Below are 27,589 nucleotides of genomic sequence, written 5' to 3' on the forward strand. Positions count from 1 at the left end.
CAGTGCTCTGCACACAGTAAGCGTTCAATAAATACGATTGATTGATTGATTTCCTGTTTAATCATGATTGCTCCTGTGAGCTATGTTTAAATATGCATTGAGTAGATTACTTGAGCATTTGGCATATTCTGATGTCCGTATTTGAAAATGAGAAATGATACATGAAGGAAGAACGTCCTTAAAAAAAATCTACTGAGGTCCTTAGGTCTTTGGATGTATAGTAGAATTGTCATATGCGGTGGAGTCTTGCTCAGGTTGAAATACTGGAACTTGGCCTGAGCCAAATGTCAGGAATGTCTTCTCAAATTCAGGCCAATTCCCCGCATTTCTTGGACTAATTTCCTGCAAGTATAACTGCTATGGATTTCTTGGACTAATTTCCTGCAAGTATAACTGCTATGGACTCCATTTGCAACTGTTCGGAGTTTGTAAACCCAACAAGGACTCACGCATTTCCACTACAGTGCTACATTCCTCTCTCTCTCCCTGCCCAAATGAGGAGCAGCATGGAGCCTCTGAGTTGTCCTGAAGTCAGTTCAAATTTATTTGCCAGTTATATGACTCAGAAATTCAAATTATATGACTCAGCTCAGCTGGCCTTGTGTGGGGTTCTAGAGGAATGTGCTCTGAGAGGGCTTCTTAGGACACTGATTGATGGATCCCCAACAGCTTGCCAAGGACCAGGGAATCAATCAATCAATGGTATTTATTGAGCACTTACGGTGTGTGTAGAGCACTGCACTATACATAATGTACATGTGTACTGAGCACTTACTGTGTGTGTAGAGCACTGCACATCTCCCCATCTTACCTCCTTCCCTTCCCCACAGCACCTGTATATATGTATATATGTTTGTACATATTTATTACTCTATTTATTTATTTATTTATTTATTTTACTTGTACATATCTATTCTACCTATTTTATTTTGTTAGTATGTTTGGTTTTGTCTCCCCCTTTTAGACTGTGAGCCCACTGTTGGGTAGGGACTGTCTCTAGATGTTGCCAATTTGTACTTCCCAAGCGCTTAGTACAGTGCTCTGCACACAGTAAGCGCTCAATAAATACGATTGATGATGATATGTATTGAGCACTTACTGCGTGTAGAGCACTGTACTATACACATATGTGCATATCTGTAATTTATTTATATTAATGCCCATCTTCCCTTCTAGGCCGTAAGCGCACTGTGGGCAGGGAATGTGTCTGTTTATTGTTATATTGTACTCTCCCAAGGGCTTAGTATGGTGCTTTGCACACAGTAAGTGCTAAATGAATGTGATTGAATGAATAATAATAATAATAATGTTGGTATTTGTTAAGCACTTACTATGTGCAAAGCACTTTTCTAAGCACTGGGAAGGTTACAAGGTGATCAGGTTGTCCCACGGGGGACTCACAGTCTTCATCCCCATTTTCCAGATGAGGGAACTGAGGCCCAGAGAAGTTAAATGACTTGCCCAAAGTCACCCAGCTGACAAGTGGCGGAGCCGGGATTTGAACCCACGACCTCTGACTCCAAAGCCCGGGCTCTTTCCACTGAGCCACGCCGCTTCTCATATGAATAAATGAATGAATAAATACTAAGTGCTTGGGAGAGTGCGATATAGCAGAGTTGGTACACCGCCATGTAGTAATTCAGCATCCCCGAGGAAAATGGTTTTAATTTTAGGCAGCCAAGATAAATAAAGCATTTCACCCCCTGTATTTATCACTTTATAAATGAAAAATGTAATTTATATTTCATTTACAATCATTTAGACTACACCGTTTTTTTCTACGAAGAGTACAGATTTCTTACTTGTTCTCTGATTATAGGTGGCATCATCTCCTGGGACTCCATCAGCATCCCACGCATACGCTGTTATGGTATAGAGGGTCCCGGCATCTAGGCCGGTGAATAGCAAGGAAGTGTCCGTGGTGTTTCTTTTCAACATTTTACCCAGCCCGTCGGATCGAACGACGGACAAGGAGAATCCGACCGCCATATTTACAGCTTCCCACTGTACCAGAAGAGAGTCGGAATTTGTAGAATGTGCAGCAACAGCAGGGGCAGCCAAAACTGAGGGTAGAAAGACATATGGAAATCAATCAATCGTATTTATTGAGTGCTTACTGTGTGCAGAGCACTGTACTAAGCGTAAATGCATATGTACTTATGAAATTATCCATTATCTGCTTGTAATAATAATAATCATCATCGTCATCATCAATCATATTTATTGAGCGCTTACTATGTGCAGAGCACTGTACTAAGCGCTTGGGAAGTACAAATTGGCAACATATAGAGACAGTCCCTACCCAACAGTGGGCTCACAGTCTAAAAGGGGGAGACAGAGAACAAAACCAAACATACTAACAAAATAAAATAAATAGGATAGATATGTACAAGTAAAATAAATAAATAAATAAATAAAGTAATAAATATGTACAAACATATATACATATATACAGGTGCTGTGGGGAAGGGAAGGAGGTCAAGGTATTTGTTAAGTGCTATGTGCCAGGCACTCTACTAAGTGCTGGGGTAGAGACAAGCACACTGGGTTGGACGCAGTCCCTGTCCCACATTGGGCTCCCAGTCTTAATCCCCATTTTACAGACGAGGTAACTGAGGCACAGAGAAGTGAAGTGTCTTGCACAAAGTCACACAGCAGACAAATGGCGGAGACGGGATGAGAACCTTCAGACCCAGGCCCGTGCGCTAACCACTAGGCCAGGCTGCTTTCCTGACGTAATGCATGTCCCAGGCTGCTGCGGTCTCTCCCACCAGTCAGCTCCTGCAGTTCATTCAGTCTTGGTTTCAATCAATCAATCAATAAATCAATCAATCGTATTTATTGAGCGCTTACTGTGTGCGGAGCACTGTACTAAGCACTTGGGAAGTACAAGTTGGCAACATTATAGAGACAGTCCCTACCCAACAGTGGGCAATCGATGAAGTAAAGGAGAAAAATCTCTACTAATCTTATTTAAGGTGAAAGTCTGCCATTTATAAAGAAAAGCAAAACCTTCCAGTAGCATTTTGCATTATATACTGTAATACCTCCATTTGAAGATGTCAGGATTCTCCATTAGTTTTATTTGTGGTAAATAATTTGTGGGGGCTCAGAACTTGGGACATTCACTAGCACATTAATAATAATAATTAATAATCATGGTATTTGTTAAGTGCTTACTGTGTGTCAGGCACTTTACTAAGCGCTGGGGTGGATACAAGGGAATCGGGTTGGACACAGTCCCCGTCCGACGTGGAGCTCGCAGTCTCAACCCCCATTTTACAGTGGAGGTAACTGAGACACAGAGAATCCATCAATCAATCAATCAATCGTATTTATTGAGCGCTTACTGTGGGCAGAGCACTGTACTAAGCGCTTGGGAAGTCCAAGTTGGCAACATATAGAGACGGCCCCTACCCAACAGTGGGCTCACAGAGTGAAGTGACTCGCCCAAGATCACACAGCAGACAAGTGGAGGGGCCGGGATTAGAACCCATGACTTTCGGACTCCCACGCCTGTGCTTCATCCACTACGCTATGCTGCTTCTCATCTAGATAATTAGAAGCAAATGGATTTATAAATGCTCAATAAGCCTGCTTGTGCAGTGCCAATATCCCCAGGACAGCCCGCAAATAAACTCTCATTCAGGATCATGCAGTTAACTACCTGTCTTTGCCTTCTTTGAAGGAGATGCTTGGCTTCGTCCGCCAGCACTGATGGATCTGACGGTGATTTTGTACACGGTCGCTGCCTTCAGGCCCGTAACTGTGCCCGGGGAATGAGTGACCAGAGCTTCGATGAATGACTCCCCATCCTGCGCCGTGAGGAGATAATTAGCGGCCCCCGGAACTGCTGCCCATTCCACAGTGATGCTGTTGCTAAGTTTTGAATATGCCCGATCAATAGTGGGGATTTCGGGAGCTACAAAAAAAAAAAATCAACTGTGTTAGAGATTAGCTGGGATATCCGTGCTAAATATCTACCTTCCCTGTCATTGTTACGTTTACAAATTTTAATTAATTCTTATAGTATCATTGAATCATAAGAACCTCATCCGAACCCAAACCTGAGCATTCTACCTCTCAGTGCAGAGCTTCACCCCTCATCCCCCTCTCCATCCCCCCATCTTACCTCCTTCTCATCATCATCATCATCATCAATCGTATTTATTGAGCGCTATGTGCAGAGCACTGTACTAAGCGCTTGGGAAGTACAAATTGGCAACATATAGAGACAGTCCCTACCCAACAGTGGGCTCACAGTCTAAAAGGGGGAGACAGAGAACAAAACCAAACATACTAACAAAAGAAAATAAATAGAATAGATATGTACAAATAAATTAAATAAATAAATACATAGAGTAAAAAAAAATATGTACAAACATATATACATATAACAAACATATATACATATGTTCCCCACAGCACCTGTATATATGTATATATGTTTGTACATATTTATTACTCTATTTTACTTGTACATATTCATTCATTCATTCATTCAATCGTATTTATTGAACGCTTACTGTGTGCAGAGCACTGTACATATCTGTTCTATTTATTTTATTTTGTTAGTATGTTTGGCTTTGTTCTCTGTCTCCCCCTTCTAGACTGTGAGCCCCCTGTTAGGTAGGGACCATCTCTATATGTTGCCAACTTGGACTTCCCAAGCGCTTAGTACAGTGCTCTGCACACAGTAAGCGCTCAATAAATCCGATTGATTGATTGATTGATTCCTTCCAGGTTTGGGCAGATGCTGTTTTATCCGGGGACGCTATTGTAGGTTTCGGTGAGTAACTGAGCGAGCACTGTGGGATAACCTGGACCGAAAGGGACGTTTATGTCTTCGTGCCTCAGAGCGTCCACGTTCTGCCGTGGAGCGAAGTCAAAGATATTCAAGACGTGGGCGTCCACGGAAACGAGCTGTTCTGCCTGCGCACAACTGGGAAAATGTCACATTTGTCGTTGCTGCCCGTGGAGCGGGGCGCGGAACGCCTGCTGAGGAGATGGGCCCTGGCCGCCCAAGTCTGCTGGCTCTTCCGGAACTCCATCCTTCCCAGCAGAGTACGGAAAACTTTACCCGTCGACAAGCTGGAGCACTTGAAATCCCGACTCGACATCCCCACCCAAGGCGATCTCATCGCTCAACTGGATGGAACGGTTTCTGAGCTGGAACCTCGAGGAGAAGGAGCTCCATTTCATCGCATGAAAGTGTCAGCGTCCCGGACTCTGGCATCCTTCGGGTCATTAGTCGAAGAGGCAGCCAGGCCGACGACGACTCCTGCTCCCTAAACAGCCAAACCCTTTCGGAAGATGAGCGACTTCAAGAGTTCACCTCCCCTCAGGAGGAAGACCAAGCCGATCAGAACCGTGTCTCTCATGCTTCAGCGCTGGCCGAGACCGATCGGAACGAAACTTTCCTCCCATTCGGTATTCCTTTGTCATTTCGTTCTCCACCTCCTCTCGTCTCCCTCCAGGCCATCGAGGAAAGGAGCCGGAGTTGGTGTTTGCACTGGTCCTTTGTGTTTGTTTGTGTATACGTTGCCAACTTGTACTTCCCAAGCGCTTAGGACAGTGCTCTGCACACAGTAAGCGCTCAATAAATACGATTGATTGATTGATTGAAGAATCCAAAATAGAGGCCGAACTTCCCATCTCTGACCATTTTGATGCCAGTGATGCCTGTCTACTTGTTTTGTTTTGTTGTCCGTCTCCCCCTTCTAGACTGTGAGCCCGCTGTTGGGTAGGGACTGTCCCTATCTGTTGCCGAATTGTACTTTCCAAGCGCTTAGTACAGTGCTCTGCACACAGAGCACTGTATGAACGAATGAATGAATTCATTCATATTTACTGAGTTTTTACTGTGTGCAAAGTAATAAATAATAATAATGATGGTATTTGTTAAGTGCTTACTAGGTGCCAGCAGAGAAGCAGCGTGGCAGAGAAGCAGCGTGGCTCAGTGGAAAGAGCCCAGGCTTTGGAGTCAGAGGTCATGGGTTCGAATCCTAACTCTGCCACATGTCAGCTGTTTGATCTTGGGCAAGTCACTTAACTTCTCTGGGCCTCAGTTACCTCATCTGTAAAATGGGCGTGAAGACTGTGAGCCCCACGTGGGACAACCTGATCACCCTGTATTCTCCCCAGAGCTTAGAACACTGCTTTGCACATAGTAAGCGCTTAACAAATGCCATTATTATCATTATTATTATTACTAAGTGCTGGGTGGATGCAAGCGAATCAGGTTGGACACAGTCCCCTGTCCCACGTGGGGCTCACAGTCTCAATCCCCATTTTTCAGATGAGGTAACTGAGGCCCAGAGAAGTGAAGTGACTTGCCCAACGTCACACAGCAGACAAGTGGTGGAGCCGGGATTAGAACCCGTGACCTCCTGACTTCCAGACCCTCAGCGTGGCTCAGTGGAAAGAGCCCAGGCTCTGGAGTCAGAGGTCGTGGGTTCGAATCCTGGCTCCGCCACATGTCTGCTGTGTGACCTTGGGCAAGTCACTTCACTTCTCAGAGCCTCAGTTACCTCATCTGTAAAATGGGGATGATGACTGTGAGCCCCACGTGGGACAACCTGATCACCTTGTATCTCCCCAGCACTTAGAACAGTGCTTTGCACATAGTAAGCGCTTAACAAATGCCATTATTATTTCTAGCCACTGCGCATGTACTTGACTTCACTTAATCGTATTTATTGAGCGCTTACTGTGTACAGAGCACTGGACTAAGCGCTTGGGAAGTACAAGTTGGCAACATCTAGAGACGGTCCCTACCCAACAACGGGCTCACAGTCTAGAAGGGGGAGACAGACAACAAAACAAAACATGTGGACCGGTGTCAAGTCGTCAGAACAAAAAGAATTAAAGCAAAAGGCACATCATTAACAAAATAAATAGGATAGTAAATATGTACAAGTAAAATAAATGGAGTAATAAATCTGTACAAACATATATACAGGTGCTGTGGGGAGGGGAAGGAGGTAGGGCGGGGGGATGGGGAGGAGAGGAAAAAGAGGAAAAAGGAAGAAAGAAAGAAAAAATCTATCTCATAGATTGGGAGCCCCTCATGGGACAGGCACTGTGTCCAATGTGGGTCTTGTCTTGTCTCATGCTGTCGAGTCGGCTCCGACCCGTAGCCACGCCATGGACACATCTATCCTAGGACACCCCACCTCCATCTGCAATCATTCTGGCTGTGTATCTATAGAGTTTTCTTGGTAAAAATACCAAAAATACCAAAAATACCAATACCAAAAATACCCAAAATACCAAAAAATGCCTCCTTCTGCGCAGTAAACTTGAGTCTCTGCCTTCGACTGTCTCCCAGGCGCTGTATTAAGCTCTTGGGAGAGTACAATATACAGCAAACAGACACATTCCCTGCCCACAGCGAGCTCACTTACGGGATCACCTTGTTCAGCCTCCATCTCCCTAGAAAGCCCATAGCACCTCTTTTTTTTTTTCTATTAAGAAATTGAGAAAAGAGAAGGTGAAGTAGAATCTGCACAAAATCCAGAGCAGACAGAATTCAAGCTGAGATTTACTCACTCTTATTCTTACACTAGTTTGATGGAAACATCAAATTAGGGACTCCTCACTGTCCCTTTTTAAGTTTTTTTTTTTTTACTTTTTATTGTAATTGTTTAGTAATGTCAGGGACTGTACTAATAGGGATTAAGACTGTGAGCCCTTAAGCAGGGACTTGTGTTCAACTTGATCAGAAAAGCAGCATGGCTCAGAGGAAAGAGCCCGGGCTTTGGAGTCAGAGGTCAGGAGTTCAAATCCCGGGTCCGCCAAGTGTCAGCTGTGTGACTTTGGGCAAGTCACTTCACTTCTCTGGGCCTCAGTTCCCTCATCTGTAAAATGGGGATTAAGACTGGGAGCCCCCCGTGGGACAACCTGATCACCTGGTAACCTCCCCAGTGCTTAGAACAGTGCTATGCACAGAGTAAGCGCTTAATAAATTCCATTATTTTAATTAGAAGAAGCAGCGTGGCTCAGTGGAAAGAGCCCGGGGTTTGGAGTCAGAGGTCATGGGTTCAAATCCCAGCTCCACCAATTGTTAGCTGTGTGACTTTGGGCAAATCACTTAACTTCTCTGTGCCTCAGCTCCCTCTTCTGTAAAATGGGGATTAAGACTGTGAGCCCCCCGTGGGACAACCTGATCACCTTGTAACCTCCCCAGCGCTTAGAACAGTGCTTTGCACAGAGTAAGCACTTAATAAATGCCATCATTATTATTAGCTTGTATCGATCCCAACATTTAGAACAGGGTCTGGCATGGAGTCAGTGCTTATCAAATACCATAAAAAAAAGCTGGGGAGGAGAGAAGGTAACTGGGTCGGACATAGTCCCTGTCCCACATGGGGCTCGCAGCCTAAATTGGAGGCAGGAGGATTTAATCCCCATTTTACAGAGGTCACTGAGGCACAGAGCTATGGTGTGATTTACTTGCCCAAGATCTCATGGCAGGCAAATGGTAGAGCCAGGATTGGAAATCAGGTCTTCTGATTCCCAGGCCATGTTCTTTCCACCAGGCCATGCTGCTTCCAGTGAGCCTGTGAGTTAAATGTGTTTCATCCAGGAGGTTATATTTATAGAAGACTACATGGGCCCCCTGGCTATTTATTGATGTTGCAAAAAAAAATAAGGAACAGGATTCTGCAATTTAACGTTTCAAATACCAAAAAGTACAAATTGATTCCGGCAGCAGCGGCATGGGAGAGAGTCGAGGGCGGAGATTCAAATTACAACATTGCCAAGATCCGCCCTCCTTCCCTTCCCCACAGCACCTGTATATATGTATATATGCTTGTACATATTTATTACCCTATTTATTTATTTATTTTACTTGTACTTATCTATTCTATTTATTTTATTTTCTTAGTATATTTGGTTTTGTTCTCTGTCTCCCCCTTCTAGACTGTGAGCCCACTGTTGGGTAGGGACTGTCTCTATCTGTTGCCAGCTTGTACTTCCCAAGTGCTTAGTACAGTGCTCTGCACACAGTAAGCGCTCAATAAATACGATTGATTGATTGACTGTGCGGAAAGAGGCAATGGTAAACCACTTCTGTATTTTTACCAAGAAAACTCTATGGATCCACTACCTGAATGATTGCAGATGGAGGTGGGGCGTTCTGGGAGAGATGTGCCCATGTCGCTATGGGTCAGAGACGACTCGACGGCATAAGACAAGATAAATTTATTCCATTCTTTGCCTTGTATTTGAAGGGACCTAAGTGCTGAAAAGAGGAGTTGGAACAGCTCACTTGATTCCCAACAGATATCTCTCCTCTATCCAGATCTATGTGTGTTATGGGGAGAATCATTCCTCAGCAATCTGCATCCCTAACTTCACGCCTGCTTGGACGGGGAAGCAGGGGAAACACGGCTCCTCCCCCCGTCCCTGGAGGTCTGCACTGTCCCAAAAACATCCCCTTCCCGAGCTCTGGGATCCTATTATTTCTGGGGCAAATGTGGCCACTTCTAATCAGGCACTGTGGTCTTAGGGAGAAGCTGCGTGGACTAGTGGGTAGAGTACGGGCCCAGGAGTCAGAAGGACCTGGGTTCTAATCCTGGCTCTGCCACTTGTTCTAGATATCCTCGGGCAAGTCACTTCACTTCTCTGCGCCTCAGTTACCTCATCTGTAAAATGGGGTTTAAGACTGTCATGTGGGACAAAGACTGTGTCCATCCTGATTACTCTGTATCTACCCCAGCACTTAGAAAAGTGCTTGGCACCTAATAAGTGCTTAGCAAATATCATCATTACTATAACTATTAACATTAGTTCATCCCTGCCTCCTCTGAAGTACAGAAGACAAGCGCTTAGTACAGTGCTCAAGTGCTTAGTACAGTGCTCTGCACACAATAAGCGCTCAATAAATACGATTGATGATTCTGATGTTCCCTTGTCACTCCCAGCCAATTCCAGGTGTGAAGGTGGGGAGACTTGTCATAAATTTTAAATGTAAGAGCGAGCACCATGTGACATGAAACTGCAAGTTTCAAAGATAAAAAGTGTTATAATAATAATAATGGCATTTATTTGCACTTACTATGTGCAAAACACTGTTCTAAGCGCCAGGGAGGTTACAAGGTGATCAGGTTGTCCCACAGTGGGCTCACAGTCTTCATCCCCATTTTACCGATGAGGTAACTGAGGCCCAGAGAAGTGACTTGCCCAAAGTCACACAGCTGACAATTGGCAGAGCCGGGATTTGAACCCACGACCTCTGACTCCAAAGCCCGTGATCTTTCCACTGAGCCACGCTGCTTCTCTAATGGCTTTGATGATCTTTCTTGGAAGACAAACCCAAAGCTAATTTTCCAGACATGGTTTCTCAGTCAATGATACTGAACACTTAAAGGTTCAGTAAAGGAATGTCTAGTTATAGCCACTGGATTCCAATGCAATCTGTATCTAACTGAAGTTAGGAGGGTGTTGAGCTTTGGAGGGTCATTTTGAAGGCAAAATAAACAGAAAAAAAAATAAAATGCAATGACCTCAAATGCAAAATGATAAATTCACAAGTACAAAAGAAAGCCCCCAAGTCCAGTGGCTAGATTAGCTGACAAACATCTCATCCTACACAGAGAAGCAGCGTGGCTCAGTGGAAAGAGCCCGGGCTTTGGAGTCAGAGGTCATGGGTTCAAATCCCGGCTCCACCAATTGTCAGCTGAGTGACTTTGGGCAAGTCACTTCACTTCTCTGGGCCTCAGTTACCTCATCTGTAAAATGGGGATGAAGACTGTGAGCCCCTCGTGGGACAACCTGATCACCTTCTAACCTCCCCAGCGCTTAGAACAGTGCTTTGCACATAGTAAGTGCTTAATAAATGCCATCATCATCATCCTATGGCAGCTGCCCAAAGATTCGGTTTTGGCAGAATTTCGGGAATAATATTTCTGCCAAGATGAACAATATTGCCACTGTACAAAGAACAAGAATTCCTTCGGCTTCAATCTGGCATGCCACCCCAGCCACCATTTCAAGAAAGAATAACGTCTTTTTCCTGGATGCAAAGCTGGGCCTAGCATGGTGATCCGAAATAAGGGTTCACACTTTAATGTACATTTTTCATTTTGCATTTGACGTCATCTCGTTTCTTTTATTTTTTTCTCTTTATTTTGCTTTCGCACTGTCCCTCCAAAGCTCTAAGACCCTCCTAATTTCAGTTAGGTACAGACTGCATTGGAATCTAGTGGACGTTACCTTTAAAGCCTGGCTGGTAGTGTGACTGGCTAGTAGTGTGCCAGAGGATTAGCAGGTTGCCAATGTAGCTCCCCATCTATAAAAAGGTGACCTTGGAATTAGGTATTTATTAATGGTATTTGTTAAGCACTTACTCTGTGTCAGGCACTTGTTCTGAGTGCTGGGGTAGATGCAACTTAGTCAAGTCAGACACAGTCCCTGTCCCATATGAGCCTCAGAAGTAAGGAGGAGGAAGACCAGGTATTGGAGACCAATTTTGCAGTGGAAGAAACTGAGGTACGGAGAAGTGAAGTGACTTGCCCAAGGAAACACAGCAGGCAGGTGGTGGAGCCGGGATTAGAATCCAGGTCCTCTGGCTCCCAGCCCGTGCGTTAAGCACTAGGCTGTGCTGTTTCCCAAATGCTTCCCACTTATATGACAAATTAGTAAAATCAATCATTAAATTTAGGATGAGTACTTAGAAAGCCACGGTCGGGTGGAGGAAAGAGAATAGAGATCCCAGAAAGGGAAATCAGGCCTCATTAACTGTTAGAGTGGAGAGGGGAAAACCAGTAGACACCAGGCATTTAGATTTTCAAAGTTCCACAGAAAAGGCCTTTTAAAAAATGGAATAATTAGGGGATTGAAAAGAATGCTCAGTCGTTGAAATCTGGCTACTTGATTTAGCCACAATCCATGTCCCACACGGGGCTCATAGTCTTAATCCCCATTTCACAGAACTGAGACACACAGAAGTGAAGTGACTTGCCCACGGTCACCCGGCAGACAAAAGAAAGGGTTGAACAGTCAGCTACTCCTTCGAATGGAGAACTGTAAAGAGTGGGGTCCTCCACGGGTCTGTGTAGGTTCAGTTTTATTTAATACTTTTAAAAATGATCGGGAAGAGGGAGTGTGCAGCGAACTCTCCAAGTCTTGCCTACACCAAGCTTTTCTAAGTAGGGAACTCCCATGCAGATGGAGACAAACATCTCATAAAGTTAACCGAGTGCACCCCAGAATGGATGACGAGCTGCATTATGAGCAAGTGCAAGGTAATGTACCCAGGGAAAAATAATCCAAATTACAACTACACAATGAAGGGCTCAGAACTATAGGATGTGCCTCAGGAGAGCAGTCTCTTGGAATCACTGTTGACAATTCTTTTGAGGCATCCATTCAATATGCAGCAGCTGCCAAAGATACCAACCAAATGTTGGGCAATGTCAGAAAGAGGTTAGAAAACAAAACAAAGCTGTAATTTTGCTATATCAGATATATCAAAATATATCAAATACTAATACACGTGCACTCGGAATATCATATGCAATTCTGGTCACGATATATTCCTCGCCTGGCAGCACGATTTGGAGGTGAACAACAAAACTCCCACGCTGGCTTGTCCAACAGTGTTTCGTTGGACGGGGGGAGGAAAAGAAGTATATTTATCGGGGTCCTTTAACAATTGGAGCCAACTTCCCGTTACAAGAGGGTGAGGTAACTGAGGCCCAGAGAAGTTGTGACATGCCCAGGGTCACACAGCAGACAAGCAGCGGAGCTGGGATTAGAACCCACGTCCTTCTGATGGCCCAGGCTCTATCCATTAGGCCACGCTGCATCTCTAATCACCGGTCTACTTGTTTTGTTAACCTGTCTACTTGTTTTGTTTTGTTGTCTGTCTCCCCCTTCTAGACTGTGAGCCTGTTGTTGGGTAGGGACCGTCTCTACGTGTTGCCGATTTGTACTCCCCAAGCGCTTAGTACAGTGCTCTGCACACAGTAAGCACTCAATAAATACGATCGAATGAATGAATGAATTAGGAAAGATACGCAAGAGTTGGTACAGAAAAGGACCTGGGTTCTAATCCTGACTCCACCACTTGTCTGCTGTGTGACCATGGGCAAGTCACTTCACTCCTGGGTGCCTCAGTTCTGTAAAATGGGGATTAAGACAGTGAGCCCCATGTGAGACATGGACTGTGTCTAACCTGATTACCTCGTATCTTCCCCAGCTCTAAGAACAGTGTCTGGCACGTAGTAAATGCTTAACAAGTACCATATTGTTTTTTTTGAAAAAAGCACAATCAAGATGAATAGGGGGTTGGAGAAGATTCCATAGCAGGATAGACTGAAAAGATTAGGATTCTTCATCCTGGAAAAATAAAGGCTGAGAAGGGACTGTGAGCCCACTGTTGGGTAGGGACTGTCTCTATATGTTGCCAACTTGTACTTCCCAAGCACTTAGTACAGTGCTCTGCACACAGTAAGTGCTCAATAAATATGATTGATTGATTGATTGATTGATTGACATGATAGAGGTTGACAAAATTATGAATTCCACAAAAAACAGATGAGAAGAAGTAACCGTTGGAGGGTGATGGTGAAGGAAAAGTTCAAAACAAACAGAGACACTTTTCACATAGTAGGTGGGGACACCTCTAGGTCACACCAACAGTCCATCCAACCTAATATACACTACCATAGGAAGTGGATATTCCAATGGTACCTTCCTACTACTTGCACTTCCTTCTGCTACATCCACTACCTGCCGGTCTCACCTCCATAACATCGCCAAGATCTGCCCTTTCCTCTCCATCCAACCGCTACCTTGCTGGTTCAATCTCTCATCCTATCCTGACTGGATTACTGCACCAGCCTCCTCTCTGATCTCCCATCCTTCTGTGTCTCCCCGCTTCAATCTAAACTTCACGCTGCTGCCAGGATCATCTTTGTGCAGAAACGCTCTGGGCATGTCACTCCCCTCCTCAAAAATCTCCAGTGGTTGCCTGTCAACCTACGAAACAAGCAAAGACTCCTCATTCTCGGCTTCAAGGCTGTCCATCACTTCACCCCCTCCTACCTCACCTCCCTTCTCTCCTTCTCCAGCCCAGCCCGCACCCTCCGCTCCTCTGCCATTGCTAACCTCCTCACTGGGCCTCGTTCTCACCTGTCCCACCGATGACCTCCGGCCCGTGTCCGTCCCCTGGCCTGGAATGCCCTCCCTCCACACATCCACCAAACTAGCTCTCTTCCTCCCTTCAAAGACCTACTGAGAGCTCACCTCTTCCAGGAGGCCTTCCCAGACTAAGCCCCCTTTTCCCTCTCCTCCTCCCCATCCACCCCAGCCCTACCTCCTTCCCCTCCCCTCAGCACTTGCTCTCTTCCTCCCTTCAAAGACCTACTGAGAGCTCACCTCTTCCAGGAGGCCTTCCCAGACTAAGCCCCCTTTTTCCTCTCCTCCTCCCCATCCCCCCCAGCCCTACCTCCTTCCCCTCCCCTCAGCACTTGCATATATTTGTACAGATTTATTACCTTATTTATTTTACTTTTACATATTTACTATTCTATTTATTTTGTTAATAATGTGCATATAGCTACAATTCTATTTATTCTGACGGTTTTGACACCTGTCTACATGTTTTGTTTTGTTGTCTGTCTCCCCCTTCTAGACTGTGAGCCCATTGTTGGGTAGGGGCCATCTCTATATGTTGCCAACTTGTACTTCCCACACGCTTAGTACAGTGCTCTGCACACAGTAAATGCTCAATAAATACGATCAAATGAATGAATAGGAAGTTGTTACTGAAAATGTCACCTAGATCAAGAAAGATGTGGATAAATCTATAGATAAAAAAGTCCACAAATGGTTCCTAGAGAGAAAGTTAGTTATTAGTACAATGCTAAGTGCTTAGTACAGTTCTGTGCACACAGTAAGCCCTCAATAAATACAATTGAATGAATGATTAGGGGAAAATGATGAGGTTGGATGTCACAGAGATCATGTCTGCCAACTCTGTTGTATTGTACTCTCTCAAATCCATAATACAGTGCATCAGTTAAACATCACTGACGATGATGACGATGAATTTCAAGTGACGAAAATCCAATATAAAGCTAGCGGGGTAGAAGAGAGAAAAATTGCTGGCTTACTTCGAAGAGCAAAAACAATAGCACCAATAGAAATTATAATATTTATTATGATTCCTGCTTTATTGGTGAGTAAACAGGAGCCCGTTGTTGGGTAGGGACCTCCTCTATATGTTGCCGACTTGTACTTCCCTAAGCACTTAGTACAGTGCTCTGCACACAATAAATACGATTGAATGAATGGATGAATGAATGAACACTGACACATTCATGCCTTTATTCATTCAATCAATCATATTTATTGAGCGCTTACTGTGTGCAAAGCACAGTACTAAGCATTTGGGAGGATATGCTATAACAACAATCAATCAATCAATCAATCAATTGTATTTATTGAGTGCTTACTGTGTTCAGAGCACTGTACTAAGCGCTTGGGAAGTACAAGGTGGCAACATATAGAGACAGTCCCTACTCAACAGTGGGCTCAGTCTAGAAGGGGAGACAGAGAACAAAACCAAACATGTTAACAAAATAGAATAGATATGTACAAGTAAAATAGAGTAATAAATATGTACAAACATATATATATATATATATGTGTATATATAAATCCAGTACCAAATTTGGCTCCACCTAGTCTCACTTTTTTCCCGAGGTGTGTTTCTAATATACCAAGGGAGTCTTCCAGACCTCCATCAACAGATTGGCCCAAGGGTTAATTTATACATTCCTGCTCACAACGAGCTCACAGATTCCTGCAGGCCTCAAAAACCAAAGGCAGAGGTTACCTAATGCCCGATTCCTTGGCTTGGCATTTAATATACTCACTGGCCCCACAGACACGGACTTATTTTTCCTAGAAATATTATTTTAATCATCCCCTTTGATTCATAGGAGGAAACTCAGTGAGAAAATGGACCTGTTTTAAAAGTCCAGTGAGAGTGAACACACATGCAACTGATACCCGAAGTTTGAAGAGAATGCTTAAAAGCCACCACTGTAATTAAAACAGCTTACAGTGTCGGCGTTGTCCAGAACTGACCTGTTAATTGTGTCTCCAGCGCCTCAGCCAACACCACCTTGTTCTTGTCAATGGCTTCTACTTTAATGGTGTGAACAGTGTTGGGGCTGAGGGAGGCGAAAGTACACCCAAGGGTGACATCGCTTAAAAGAGTCCATCCCAAAGGACTCGGGGTGGTCACGGGGGTGACGGTGACTTCATAAGATCATACTTCTTGAAGCCACATCATATATAGACAGAGAAAAGCCTGCTGAAACACCATCGGATCTCGCTTTGAAAGACCAAAATCAGGGAGCCGTAGTTTGGAAGTGAACTGAGGTCTCTTCAATCCCTCTCCACTGAGCGGTTTACGCTAGGGTCTCACTAGCAGAAGCTTAGAGAAGCAGCGTGGCTCAGTGGAAAGAGCCCGGGCTTTGGAGTCAGAGGTCATGGGTTCAAATCCCGGCTCCGCCAACTGTCAGCTGTGTGACTTTGGGCAAGTCACTTCACTTCTCCGGGCCTCAGTTCCCTCATCTGTAAAATGGGGATTAAGACTGCGAGCCCCACGTGGGACAACCTGATCACCTTGTAACCTCCCCAGCGCTTAGACCAGTGCTTTGCACATAGTAAGCACTTAATAAATGCCATTATTATTATTAGAGAAGCAGCGTGGCTCAGTGGAAAGAGCCCAGGCTTTGGAGTCAGAGGTCACGGGTTTGAACCCGGCTCCGCCACTTGTCAGCTGTGTGACTTTGGGCAAGTCACTTCACTTCTCTGGGCCTCAGTTCTCTCATCTTTAAAATGGGGATTAAGACTGTGAGCCCCACGTGGGACAACCTGATCACCTTGTAACCTCCCCAGCGCTTAGAACAGTGCTTTGCACGTAGTAAGCGCTTAATAAATGCCATCATTATTATTATTCCTCTCTCCTAGTGAATGTTTTACTTCCTCTCCTCTAGTTAGCAGCACTGACAAAAATCCTGACACATCAGAGGGGGTCACTGCAGTTATCCAGACATCATCCTCCCATTCTTTCTTCCAACACAGCTGCTCTGAGCTGAAAACAGACTGCGCCCTGGCAGGGAGGATTATTTACATCCCGAACCGCTGGCAGGAGAACAACTATGGAGAGGGGCAAGCTTTGGTTTGCTGCTATTTGGGACTAGCCAACCATAGCTTCCATCCTAACGGAAAAGCCAGGCTGTAGACCATGTTTAGGGCTTCTACCACCTTTGAATGGGCCACACATTTCCCCTCAATAGAGAAGTCTCTATTCGGCTTTTTAAAAAAATAGTATTTGTTAAGTGCTTGCTATGTGCCAGGCATTGTAATAATAATAATAATAACAATGGCATTTGTTAAACGCTTACTATGTGCCAGGCATTGTAATAATAATAATAATAATAATGGCATTTGTTAAGCGCTTACTATGTGCCAGGCATTGTAATAATAATAATAATAATGGCATTTGTTAAATGCTTACTATGTGCAAAGCACTGTTCTAAGCACTGGGGGGGATACAAGGTGACCAGGTTGTCCCACATGGGGCTCACGGTCTTCATCCCCATTTTACAGATGAGGGAACTGAGGCCCAGAGAAGTGAAGTGACTTGCCCAAAGTCACACAGCTGACAGTTGGTGGAGCCGGGATTTGAACCCATGACCTCTGGTTCCCAAACCCCGGCTCTTTCCACTGGGCAACAGTGCTTCTCTGTGTACTAAGCACTGGGGTAGATAAGCAGAAGCAGCTTGGCTCAGTGGAAAGGGCCCGGGTTTGGGAGTCAGAGGTCATGGGTTCGAATCCCTGCCCCGCCACTTGTCAGCTGTGTGACTTTGGGCAAGTCACTTCACTTCTCTGGGACTCAGTTACCTTATCTGTAAAATGGGGATGAAGACTGTGAGTCCCCCCGTGGGACAACCTGATCACCTTGTAACCTCCCCAGTGCTTTGCACATAGTAAAGCACTTAATAAATGCTATTATTATTATTATTATTATTATTATTATTATTATTATTATTCTCTGAGCCTCAGTTCCCTCATCTGGAAAACGGGGATTAAGATTGTGAGCCCCACGTGGGGCCACCTGATAACCTTGTATCCCCCCAGTGCTTAGAACAGTGCTTTGCACATGGTAAGCGCTTCACAAATGCCATCATTAGAATAATTGTGGTATTTTTAAAGCATTTACTGTGTGCCAGGCACTGTACTAAGCTCTGAGGGGGGATACAAGCAAATCACGTCAGACATAGTCCCCGGCCCACCTAGGGCTCACAGTCTTAATCCCCATTTTACAGATGAGGTAACTGAGATACAGAGAAGTGAAGCGACTCGCCCAAGGTCACCCAGCAGGCAAGTGGCAGGGCTGGGATTAGAACCCACATCCTTCTGACTCCCAAGCCCGGGCTTACCTACTAAACCATGCTGCTTCTGGCTGGACGAAGGCCATGTACCACATACATTTATTTATTTATTTTACTTGTACATATCTATTCTATTTATTTTATTTTGTTAGTACGTTTGGTTTTGTTCTCTGTCTCCTGCTTTTAGACTGTGAGCCCACTGTTGGGTAGGGACTGTCTCTATGTGTTGCCAATTTGTACTTCCCAAGCGCTTAGTACAGTGCTCTGCACATAGTAAGCGCTCAATAAATACGATTGATGATGATGATGATACAGCTCACCGTCTTAATCCTCACTTTACAGGGGAGGTAACAGATCACGGTTTGGGAATCAGAAGGACCTGGGTTCTAGTTACAGCTCCAATACCTTTTTTAAAAAAAAAAAACAAAACTGGTATTTTTTAAGAGTTTACTATGTGCCAGGCACTGTTCTAAGCGCTTAGGTAGAGACAAGGTAATCAGGTTGGACACAGCCCCTAATCCACATGGGGCTCACAATCTTAATCCCCCTTTTATAGATGAGGTAACTGAGGCACAGAGAAGTTAAGGGACTGACCCGAAGTTGACACAGCAGACAAGAAGCAGAGCCGGGGCTAGAACCCGTGTCCTTCCGATTCCCAGACCCATGCTCTATCCATCAGGCCTGCTGTGTGACCTTAGGCAAGTCACCTCACTTCTCTGTGCCTGTTACCTCATCTGGAAAATGGGGATTAAGATTTTTAGCCTCACGTGGGCCAGGGACTGTGTCCAACCTGGTTAGCTTGTATCTCACCCAGCGCAGTGCCTGGCACACAGTAAGCGCTAAACAAATGCCATTAAAAAAAAAAGTGAGGCACAGAGAAGTTAAGTAACGTGCCCGAGGTCACACAGCAGACAATGGTGGAGCCGGGATTAGAACCCGGGTCCTTCTGATTTCAAGGCCCCTGCTCGATCCACTAGGCCAGGCTGCTTCTCTAGCTTGAATAGACAGTGTTAACTAGGTTGCCGTGTCAAGTCAAGAGCGGAGGTTGGACAACCTCTGGGCAACTGGTCTTATATTTTCAATGATATAAGCTTCTGATATTACTCCCAAGTTTATCAATCAATCAGCCAATCAAAGGGAATTATTGAGCGCTAACTGTGGGGAGAGCACTGTACTAAGGGTTTGGGAAAATACAATGTCCGTTGTTGGGTAGGGACCGTCTCCATATGTTGCCGACTTGTACTTCCCAAGCATTTAGTACGGTGCTCTGCATAAAATAAGCGCTCAACAAATACGATTGAATGAATGATACAATACAAAACAGTGCTGGTAGGCGTAATCCCTGCCCACGAGGACCACGTCTAGACTGTAAACTCGTCTTGGACAAGGAACATGTCCGCTAATACTGCTATATTATACTCTCTCAAGTGCTTAATACAGTGCTCTGCACATGGTAAGTGCTTAATAAATATCACTGATTGATTGATTGAAAGAATTTACAGATTACAGGGGGAGACAGACATGGAAATACAGGGGAAATGGTAGAATAAAAGGATATGGACTCAGTTGAGTATCCAAATGCTTAAGGGGTGCACAGCCAAGTACACAGTTGACACAGAGGGAGGATAGATGGGGGAAATAGAGGGCTAGGGGAAGGTTGCTTGGAGGAGATGTGATTTTTAGGAGAGTTTTGAGGGTGGGAGGACCAGGTGGACTGCCAGATATTCATTCATTCAATCGTATTTATTGAGCGCTTACTGTGTGCAGAGCACTGGACTAAGCGCTTGGGAAGTCCAAGTTGGCAACATCTAGAGATGGTCCCTACCCAACAACGGGCTCACAGTCTAGAAGATATGAAGGGGGAAGGAGTTTCAAGCCCAAGGGAGAATACGGACTAGTGGACCGTGGCGAGATGGGTGATTCACTCTGCTGCCGGGATCATTTTTGTTTTGTTCTCTGTCTCCCCCTTTTAGACTGTGAGCCCCCTGTTGGGTAGGGACTGTCTCTATATGTTGCCAACTTGTACTTCCCAAGTGCTTAGTCCAGTGCTCTGCACACAGTAAGCGCTCAATAAATACGATTGAATGAATGAATGAATGGCTGCCAATCAATCTGCACATCAGGCAGAAACTCCTCACCCTGGGCTTCAAGGCTGTCCATCACCTCACCCCCTCCTACCTCACCTCCCTTCTCTCCTTCTCCAGCCCAGCCCGCACCCTCCGCTCCTCCGCCGCTAATCTCCTCACCGTACCTCGTTCTCGCCTGTCCCGCCATCGACCCCCGGCCCACGTCCTCCCCCAGGCCTGGAATGCCCTCCCTCTGCCCATCCGCCAAGCTAGCTCTCTTCCTCCCTTCAAGGCCCTGCTGAGAGCTCACCTCCTCCAGGAGGCCTTCCCAGACTGAGCCCCTTCCTTCCTCTCCCCCTCGTCCCCCTCTCCATCCCCCCCATCTTACCTCCTTCCCTTCCCCACAGCACCTGTATATATGTATATATGTTTGTACATATTTATTACTCCATTCATTTATTTATTTATTTTACTTGTACATATCTATTCTATTTATTTTACTTTGTTAGTATGTTTTTTTTTGTTCTCTGTCTCCCCCTTTTAGACTGTGAGCCCACTGTTGGGTAGGGACTGTCTCTATACGTTGCCAATTTGCACTTCCCAAGCGCTTAGTACAGTGCTCTGCACATAGTAAGCGCTCAATAAATACGATTGATGATGATGATGATGATGAATGAATGAATTTTTCTACAAAAACGTTCAGGGCACGTCACCCCGCTCCTCAAAAAACTCCAGTGGTTGCCCATCCACCTCCACATCAAACAGAAACTCCTCACCACTGGCTTTAAAGCACTCCACCACCTTGCCCCCTTCTACCTCACCTCGCTACTCTCCTTCTACAACCCAGCCCTCACACTTCGCTCCTCTAATGCTAGCCTTCTCACTGTGTCTCGATCTCCCCTATCTCACCGCCGACCCCTCGCCCACATCCTGCCTCTGGCCTGGAACACCCTCCCTCCTCAAATCTGACAGACAATGACTCTCCCCCTCTACAAAGCCTTATTGAAGGCACATCTCTTCCAAGAGGCCTTCCCAGACTCAACCCCTCATTTCCTCTTCTCCCACTCCTTTCTCTGTTGCCCTGACTTGCTCCCTTTGTTCTTCCCCCCTCCCAGCCCCACAGCACTTACGTACATGCATATCTGTAATTTATTTACTGGTATTGATGTCTGTCTCCCCCCCCTTTAGACTGTATGCTCACTTTGGGCAGGTGATGTTTCTGTTTATTGTTGTACTCTCCCAAGCGCTTAGTACAGTGCTCTGCACACAGTAAGTGCTCAATAAATACGACCGAATGGATGACTACATGTATCCAACGCTTAGAATGGTGCCTGATATAGTAAGCACTTAACAAATACCATAAAAAGGGGGCTGTGTCCCGATCACCATCTGTGACTGCCCCATTTTAGGCTGGCAAAGTGAGCGAGGACACCATGCTGGGGCAGTCTCTACTTCACTCTGCTTCCCGGATTATCTTTGTACGGAAACGCTCTGGGCATGTCACTCCCTTCCTCAAAATCTCCAATCGTTGCCTATCAACCTTCGAATCAAGCAAAAATTCCTCACCCTTGGCTTCAAGGCTGTCCATCACCTCGCCCCCTCCAACCTCCCCTCCCTTCTCTCCTTCTCCAGCCCAGCCCGCACCCTCTGCTCCTCTGCCGCCGCTAACCTCCTCACCGGGCCTCGTTCTCGCCTGTCCAGCCATCTACCCCCGGCCCACGTCCTTCCCCTGTCCCGGAACGCCCTCCCTCCGCACATCCACCAAGCTAGCTCTCTTCCTCCCTTCAAAGCCCTACTGAGAGCTCACCTCCTCCAGGAGGTCTTCCCACACTGAGCCCCCTTTTTCCTCTCCTCCTCCCCATTCCCCATCCTACCTCCTTCCCTCCCCTCCCCACAGCACCTGTATATATGTTTGTACAGATTTATTACTGTATTTATTTTACTTGTACATATTTACTATTCTATTTATTTTTATTTTGTTAATATGATTGATGATGATGATGATGATTATTATTATTATTATTTTTATAACTAGCCCATTCTAGGCCAGGCCCTCATAGTTGCCTTGCTAGGATGGTGACAACAGCAGCGAAGGTTGTAAGCCCACTGTTGGGTAGGGACTGTCTCTATATGTTGCCAACTTGTACTTTCCAAGCGCTTAGTACAGTACTCTGCACACAGTAAGCTCTCAATAAATACGATTGATTGATTGGGTACTCCCCTTCCCTTTCCCTCTTTTCCCTTTCCCCCCACCTCCCTTCTCTCCTTTTCTCTTCTCCTTTTTCTCTCTTTCCTCATCTCTCAACTCCCTATCCTGTCTCTTTCCCCCCCTTTTAACCACTTCTCTTTGTCCTTTCCCTTTTTCACTTTCTCCCTATGAAAACTTCCTTTCTTGTACCCCTGTTTTCTTTCTTCCCGCAACCCTGTCCCTTTTACCTCCTTCCTACCCAATCCAATATATAACTTGAGTCCAGTCTCTGAAATCAGTTCCTGAATTCTGTAAAGAAGTCTAATTCTTCTACATGAACCTATAACCCACTGAATTTGTTTCTGACCCCAGTAGAAGGAATTCTCTTTTGATTTTTGTTTTAAAGAGAGAAAAATTTAGTGAGAGTAACAGGTGGGTTTTTTTTGCAATTAATAAGTAAAGTCTTTGCTTTTCTTCTCAAATTTTCTCTAATATGCTAACAAAAATTTATAAATCAGACACATATCTTGAGAAAAAGAATTTCCACCATGACGGACAGTAGTTTCCTTGAAAAGAAGGGTGTGGAATTCAAGAATGGATAATAATAATTTCATTTCACGTCTCAATCATTACCATGCCTTCCTGAGTAAAATGGGTTTATTAAGCTACTCCTACTTTAATAGCAAATTCAATTTATTCTCAACTCAAACTTAGGAATGACACTGTAAATGCCATGAGCTAATTATACTATATTACTTTGTGGGCAATGCGGACAATCTATTTTACCGTTTTTAATTTTTATTAAATTATCTTAGTTTAATTAATCTTTTAGTATAATTTAACCATTCTTGGATCATCCACAAATAAAAACGTGAAAACGAAAATCAAATATGCAAAACGGGACTACATTTTACCTGTGGCAGCTGAAGCAATCTGTGAAAAAAAAGTTACAGACAATTAAAAAGGGAAATGTTACTTGGGAAACAGAAATAAAAAACCTTGTCGAAAAAAGTAAACATTACATTTTCCCTATACCGAAGGCAATTATTTATTTGTGCAAAGGCATTTATATCAACGAGGTCAGACTACAAAATAATTAATAGAATTTAACATAGGTATGCAGATCACATTACTATTTCATTTTCCTCTCTGAATCTCTCTATTGATTCAGAAGGGAAGGTCTGCCATTGCTGACAGATTTTCAAGGACGTTGTGTCCTAAAGGCAAAATCATATTTTGAGTTGTTGGTTTTTTTTTTCTTTCCTCAGTAGGTAGCGTTAAACCCGGGGGAAAAATGTAAAATGTTAATGGGAACAAGAGTTTGATAAAGGGCACCAGAAGCAATGTATCTTTTTATATAATATTTAGGAGGAAAAAAAATCACTGAACTTACCATTTTAAAGCAGAGGAGACTGAATCCGAGAAAAGACAATGATTTCCCAAGTTTCCCACCCATCCTGTTGGAAAAGACATTCACATCACACCGAACAGATGGATCCCAATAACCAGAAGAACGATCCCACAGTTCTTCTTGTAGCGAAAATGCGGCCTCCGCGGTGCAGAAAATACTTGTCCAAAGTAGCTCCTCCTCTCCAGCTTTGAAACTGACCCCCAACGAGCTCTGCATCTAAGGAATCCATGCGAGGGACAGCAGTTATCAAAAGGGACAGGGGAAAAAAAAAAGTATTTACAAGCCCTCTAAGCAAGGTCTTTTTAAAAATATATTTTAGAAAAATTTTTGAAGGGTGGAGGAGCTACTTCGAAGACAGCTCCGAAGACGCAGAGATGTGGTTCGTACAAGTAACTAGATTTGAGGTCCCCAAGTGGCTTTCACTTCCCTGAAAGGAACTTTTAATATGAGTTTTAAACTGGGAACTTTTAACCTCTTGTTTGGTGCTGATGGAACAGTCCTAGGAGCTTTTGTTCCTGACATTGAACAAGGAACCCAATCCCAGCTGAGGTGTGGCTTTTCCCTCCCTCCGGGATACCTGATATGTAGAGCTGTGGATTCTGCCTTTTCATCTGGGACACAGAGGTGAGAACAGTGCTTTGCACATAGTAAGCGCTTAATAAATGCCATTATTATTAAAAGCAAGCTGGTGTCCTGAGCAGTTTTTTTATGGCATTTGTTAAATGCTTACGATATGCCTGACACTGGACTGAGTGCTGGGGTAGATGCAAGCTAATCAGGTTCATTCCGTCGTATTTACTGAGCGCTTACTGTGTGCAGAGCACTGTACTAAGCGCTTGGGAAGTGCAAGTCGGCAACATATAGCGACGGGCTCACAGTCTAGAAGGGGAGACAGACAACAAAACAAAACACATTCATTCAATCACATTTATTGAGCGCTTCCTGTGTGCAGAGCACTGTACTAAGCGCTTGGAAAGTACAATTTGGCAACAGATACAATCCCTACCCAGCAATCATTCAATCAATGAATCATATTTTTTGAGCGCTTACTGTGTGCAGAGCACTGTACTAAGCGCTTGGGAAGTACAAGTTGGCAACATATAGAGACAGTCCCTACCCAACAATGGGCTCACAGTCTAGAAGGGGGAGATAGAGAACAAAACCAAACATACTAACAAAATAAAATAAATAGAATAGATATGTACAAGTAAAAGAAATAAATAAATAGAGTAATAAATATGTACAAACATATGTATATATATGTACAAACATATATATATATATATACATATATCAATGTATTGAACCCCAACAACGGGTTCACAGTCTCATTCTGCCTCCCCAAATTTCCGAATGCTCTGGTCAGATGTTGGCATGTTGGCAAGGAAAGTGTCTACTAACTCTGTAATATTGAACTCTCCCAAGTGCTTAGTACAGTACTCTGCATATGGTAAATACGACTGATTGATGGATGGATTAATCCCAGAAGGGTGTGAGATACGAAGAGGGTTTGAAACATCTGAAGGCCATTCTAAACCAGATCCTGATGGGGGTGTTCCTTCATTCATTCAATCGCATTTACTGAGCGCTTAACATGTAGACAGGTGTCAAAACTGTCAGAATAAATCGAATTATAGCTATATGCAAATCATCAATAAAATAAATAGTGTCAGTTGGACACGGTCCCTGTCCCACATGGAGCTCACAGTCTTAATCCCCATTTTCCAGATGAGGTTACTGAAGCACAGGGAAGTGAAGCGGCTTGCCCCAGGTCGCACAGCAGACCAGTGGTAGAACCAGGGTAAAAACCTAGGACATTTGACACCCAGATAATAATAATAACAATGTTGGTATTTGTTAAGCGCTTACTATGTGCCAAGCATTGTTCTAGGCGGTGGGGAGGATACAAGGTGATCAGGTTGTCCCATGTGGGGCTCACAATCGTAATCCCCATTTTACAAATGAGGGAGCTGAGGCCCAGAGAAGTGAAGTGACTTGCCCAGAGTCATGCAATCAATCAATCAATCAATTAATTGTATTTATTGAGCACTTACTGTGTGCAGAGCACTGTACTAAGCGCTTGGGAAGTACAAGTTGGCAACATATAGAGACAGTCCCTGCCCAACAGTGGGCTCACAGCTGACAAATGGCAGAGCCAGGATTAGAACCCATGACCTCTGACTCCCAAGCCCGGGCTCTTTCCACTCAGCCACGCTGCTCTTTCCACTAGGCCAGGCTGTTTCCCTAATTTTGGTTTTCACAGTCTTCTAGACTGTGAGCCCACTGTTGGGTAGGGACCGTCTCTATATATTGCCAACTTGTACTTCCCAAGTGCTTAGTAAAGTGCTCTGCACACAGTAAGCGCTCAATATATACGATTGATTGATTGATTGATTGATTCGGTAGTGTCTCCTGTGTGCCGTACTGAACCTCAAGCGGCAAGACAAAAATCACGAACAAGGAGGTCCTGAGAGAGAACTGAAACTCTTCCCACCTCAACACAGCTTCACTGGGTGGGACATAGGCATCGGTTAATTAGCCCTGTCAATCAATCAATCAATCAATCAATTGTATTTATTGAGTGCTTACTGTGTGCAGAGCACTGTACTAAGTGCTTGGGAATTAGAATAATAATAATGATGGCATTTATTAAGCGCTTACTATGTGCAAAGCACTGTTCTAAGCGCTGTGGAGGTTACAAGGTGATCAGGTTGTCCCACGGGGCAGCTCACAGTCTTCATCCCCATTTTACAGATGAGGGAACTGAGGCACGGGGAAGTTCAGTGACTTGCCCAAAGTCACACAGCTGACAATTGGCAGAGCCGGGATTTGAACCCATGACCTCTGACTCCAAAGCCCGGGCTCTTTCCACTGAGCCACACTGCTTCTCTGGGAAGTACAAGTTGGCAACATATAGAGACAGTCCCTACCCATCAGTGGGTTCACAGTCTAGTAGGGGGAGACAGAGAACAAAACCAAACATATTAACAAAATAAAATAAATAGAATAGATATGTACAAGTAAAATAAATAAATAAATAGAGTAATAAATGGGTTCAAACATATATCCATATATACAGGTGCTGTGGGGAAGGGAAGGAGGTAAGACGGGGGGTTGGAGAGGAGGACGAGGGGGAGAGGAAAAAGGGGGCTCAGTCTGTAAGGCCTCCTGGAGGCTCTCCCTCTTTTAGACTCTCCCCCTTTTAGACCGTGAGCCCACTGTTGGGTAGGGACTGTCTCTATGTGTTGCCAACTTGTACTTCCCAAGCGCTTAGTACAGTGCTCTGCACACAGTAAGCGCTCAATAAATGCGATTGATGATGATGATGATGAGGTGAGCTCTCAGTAGGGCCTGTCTAGCCTGTGAGCACTCTGTGGGTGGGGAACATGTCTTCTGGCTCTATTATATTGTACTCTCTCAAAGCGCTCACTCCAGTGCTCTGCACGTAGTAAGTATTCGACAAATACCACCGGTTGGTTGGTTGACTTTAAAGCAGTCCACC

At 44.6% G+C, this 27,589-nt stretch overlaps 1 protein-coding gene across 1 annotated transcript in view; it reads right to left on the reverse strand.

Annotated features, from left to right (window-relative positions):
• FNDC7 (fibronectin type III domain containing 7) overlaps positions 1-24,137 on the reverse strand; it is a 69,942-nt gene extending 45,805 nt beyond the window's left edge. Inside the window, exons 1-4 of the mRNA XM_038745556.1 lie at positions 24,070-24,137; positions 23,591-23,609; positions 3,668-3,922; positions 1,803-2,063 (exon numbers count right to left, since the gene is read on the reverse strand). Of these exons, the coding sequence (XP_038601484.1) occupies positions 1,803-2,063; positions 3,668-3,922; positions 23,591-23,609; positions 24,070-24,132 (598 nt within the window). The 5' untranslated portion in view covers positions 24,133-24,137. The remainder of the gene's footprint in view (positions 1-1,802; positions 2,064-3,667; positions 3,923-23,590; positions 23,610-24,069) is intronic.
• Between the last annotated feature and the right edge of the window lie 3,452 nt (positions 24,138-27,589).

Source organism: Tachyglossus aculeatus, chromosome 4 (assembly GCF_015852505.1).
Source record: "Tachyglossus aculeatus isolate mTacAcu1 chromosome 4, mTacAcu1.pri, whole genome shotgun sequence".
NCBI lineage: Eukaryota > Metazoa > Chordata > Mammalia > Monotremata > Tachyglossidae > Tachyglossus > Tachyglossus aculeatus.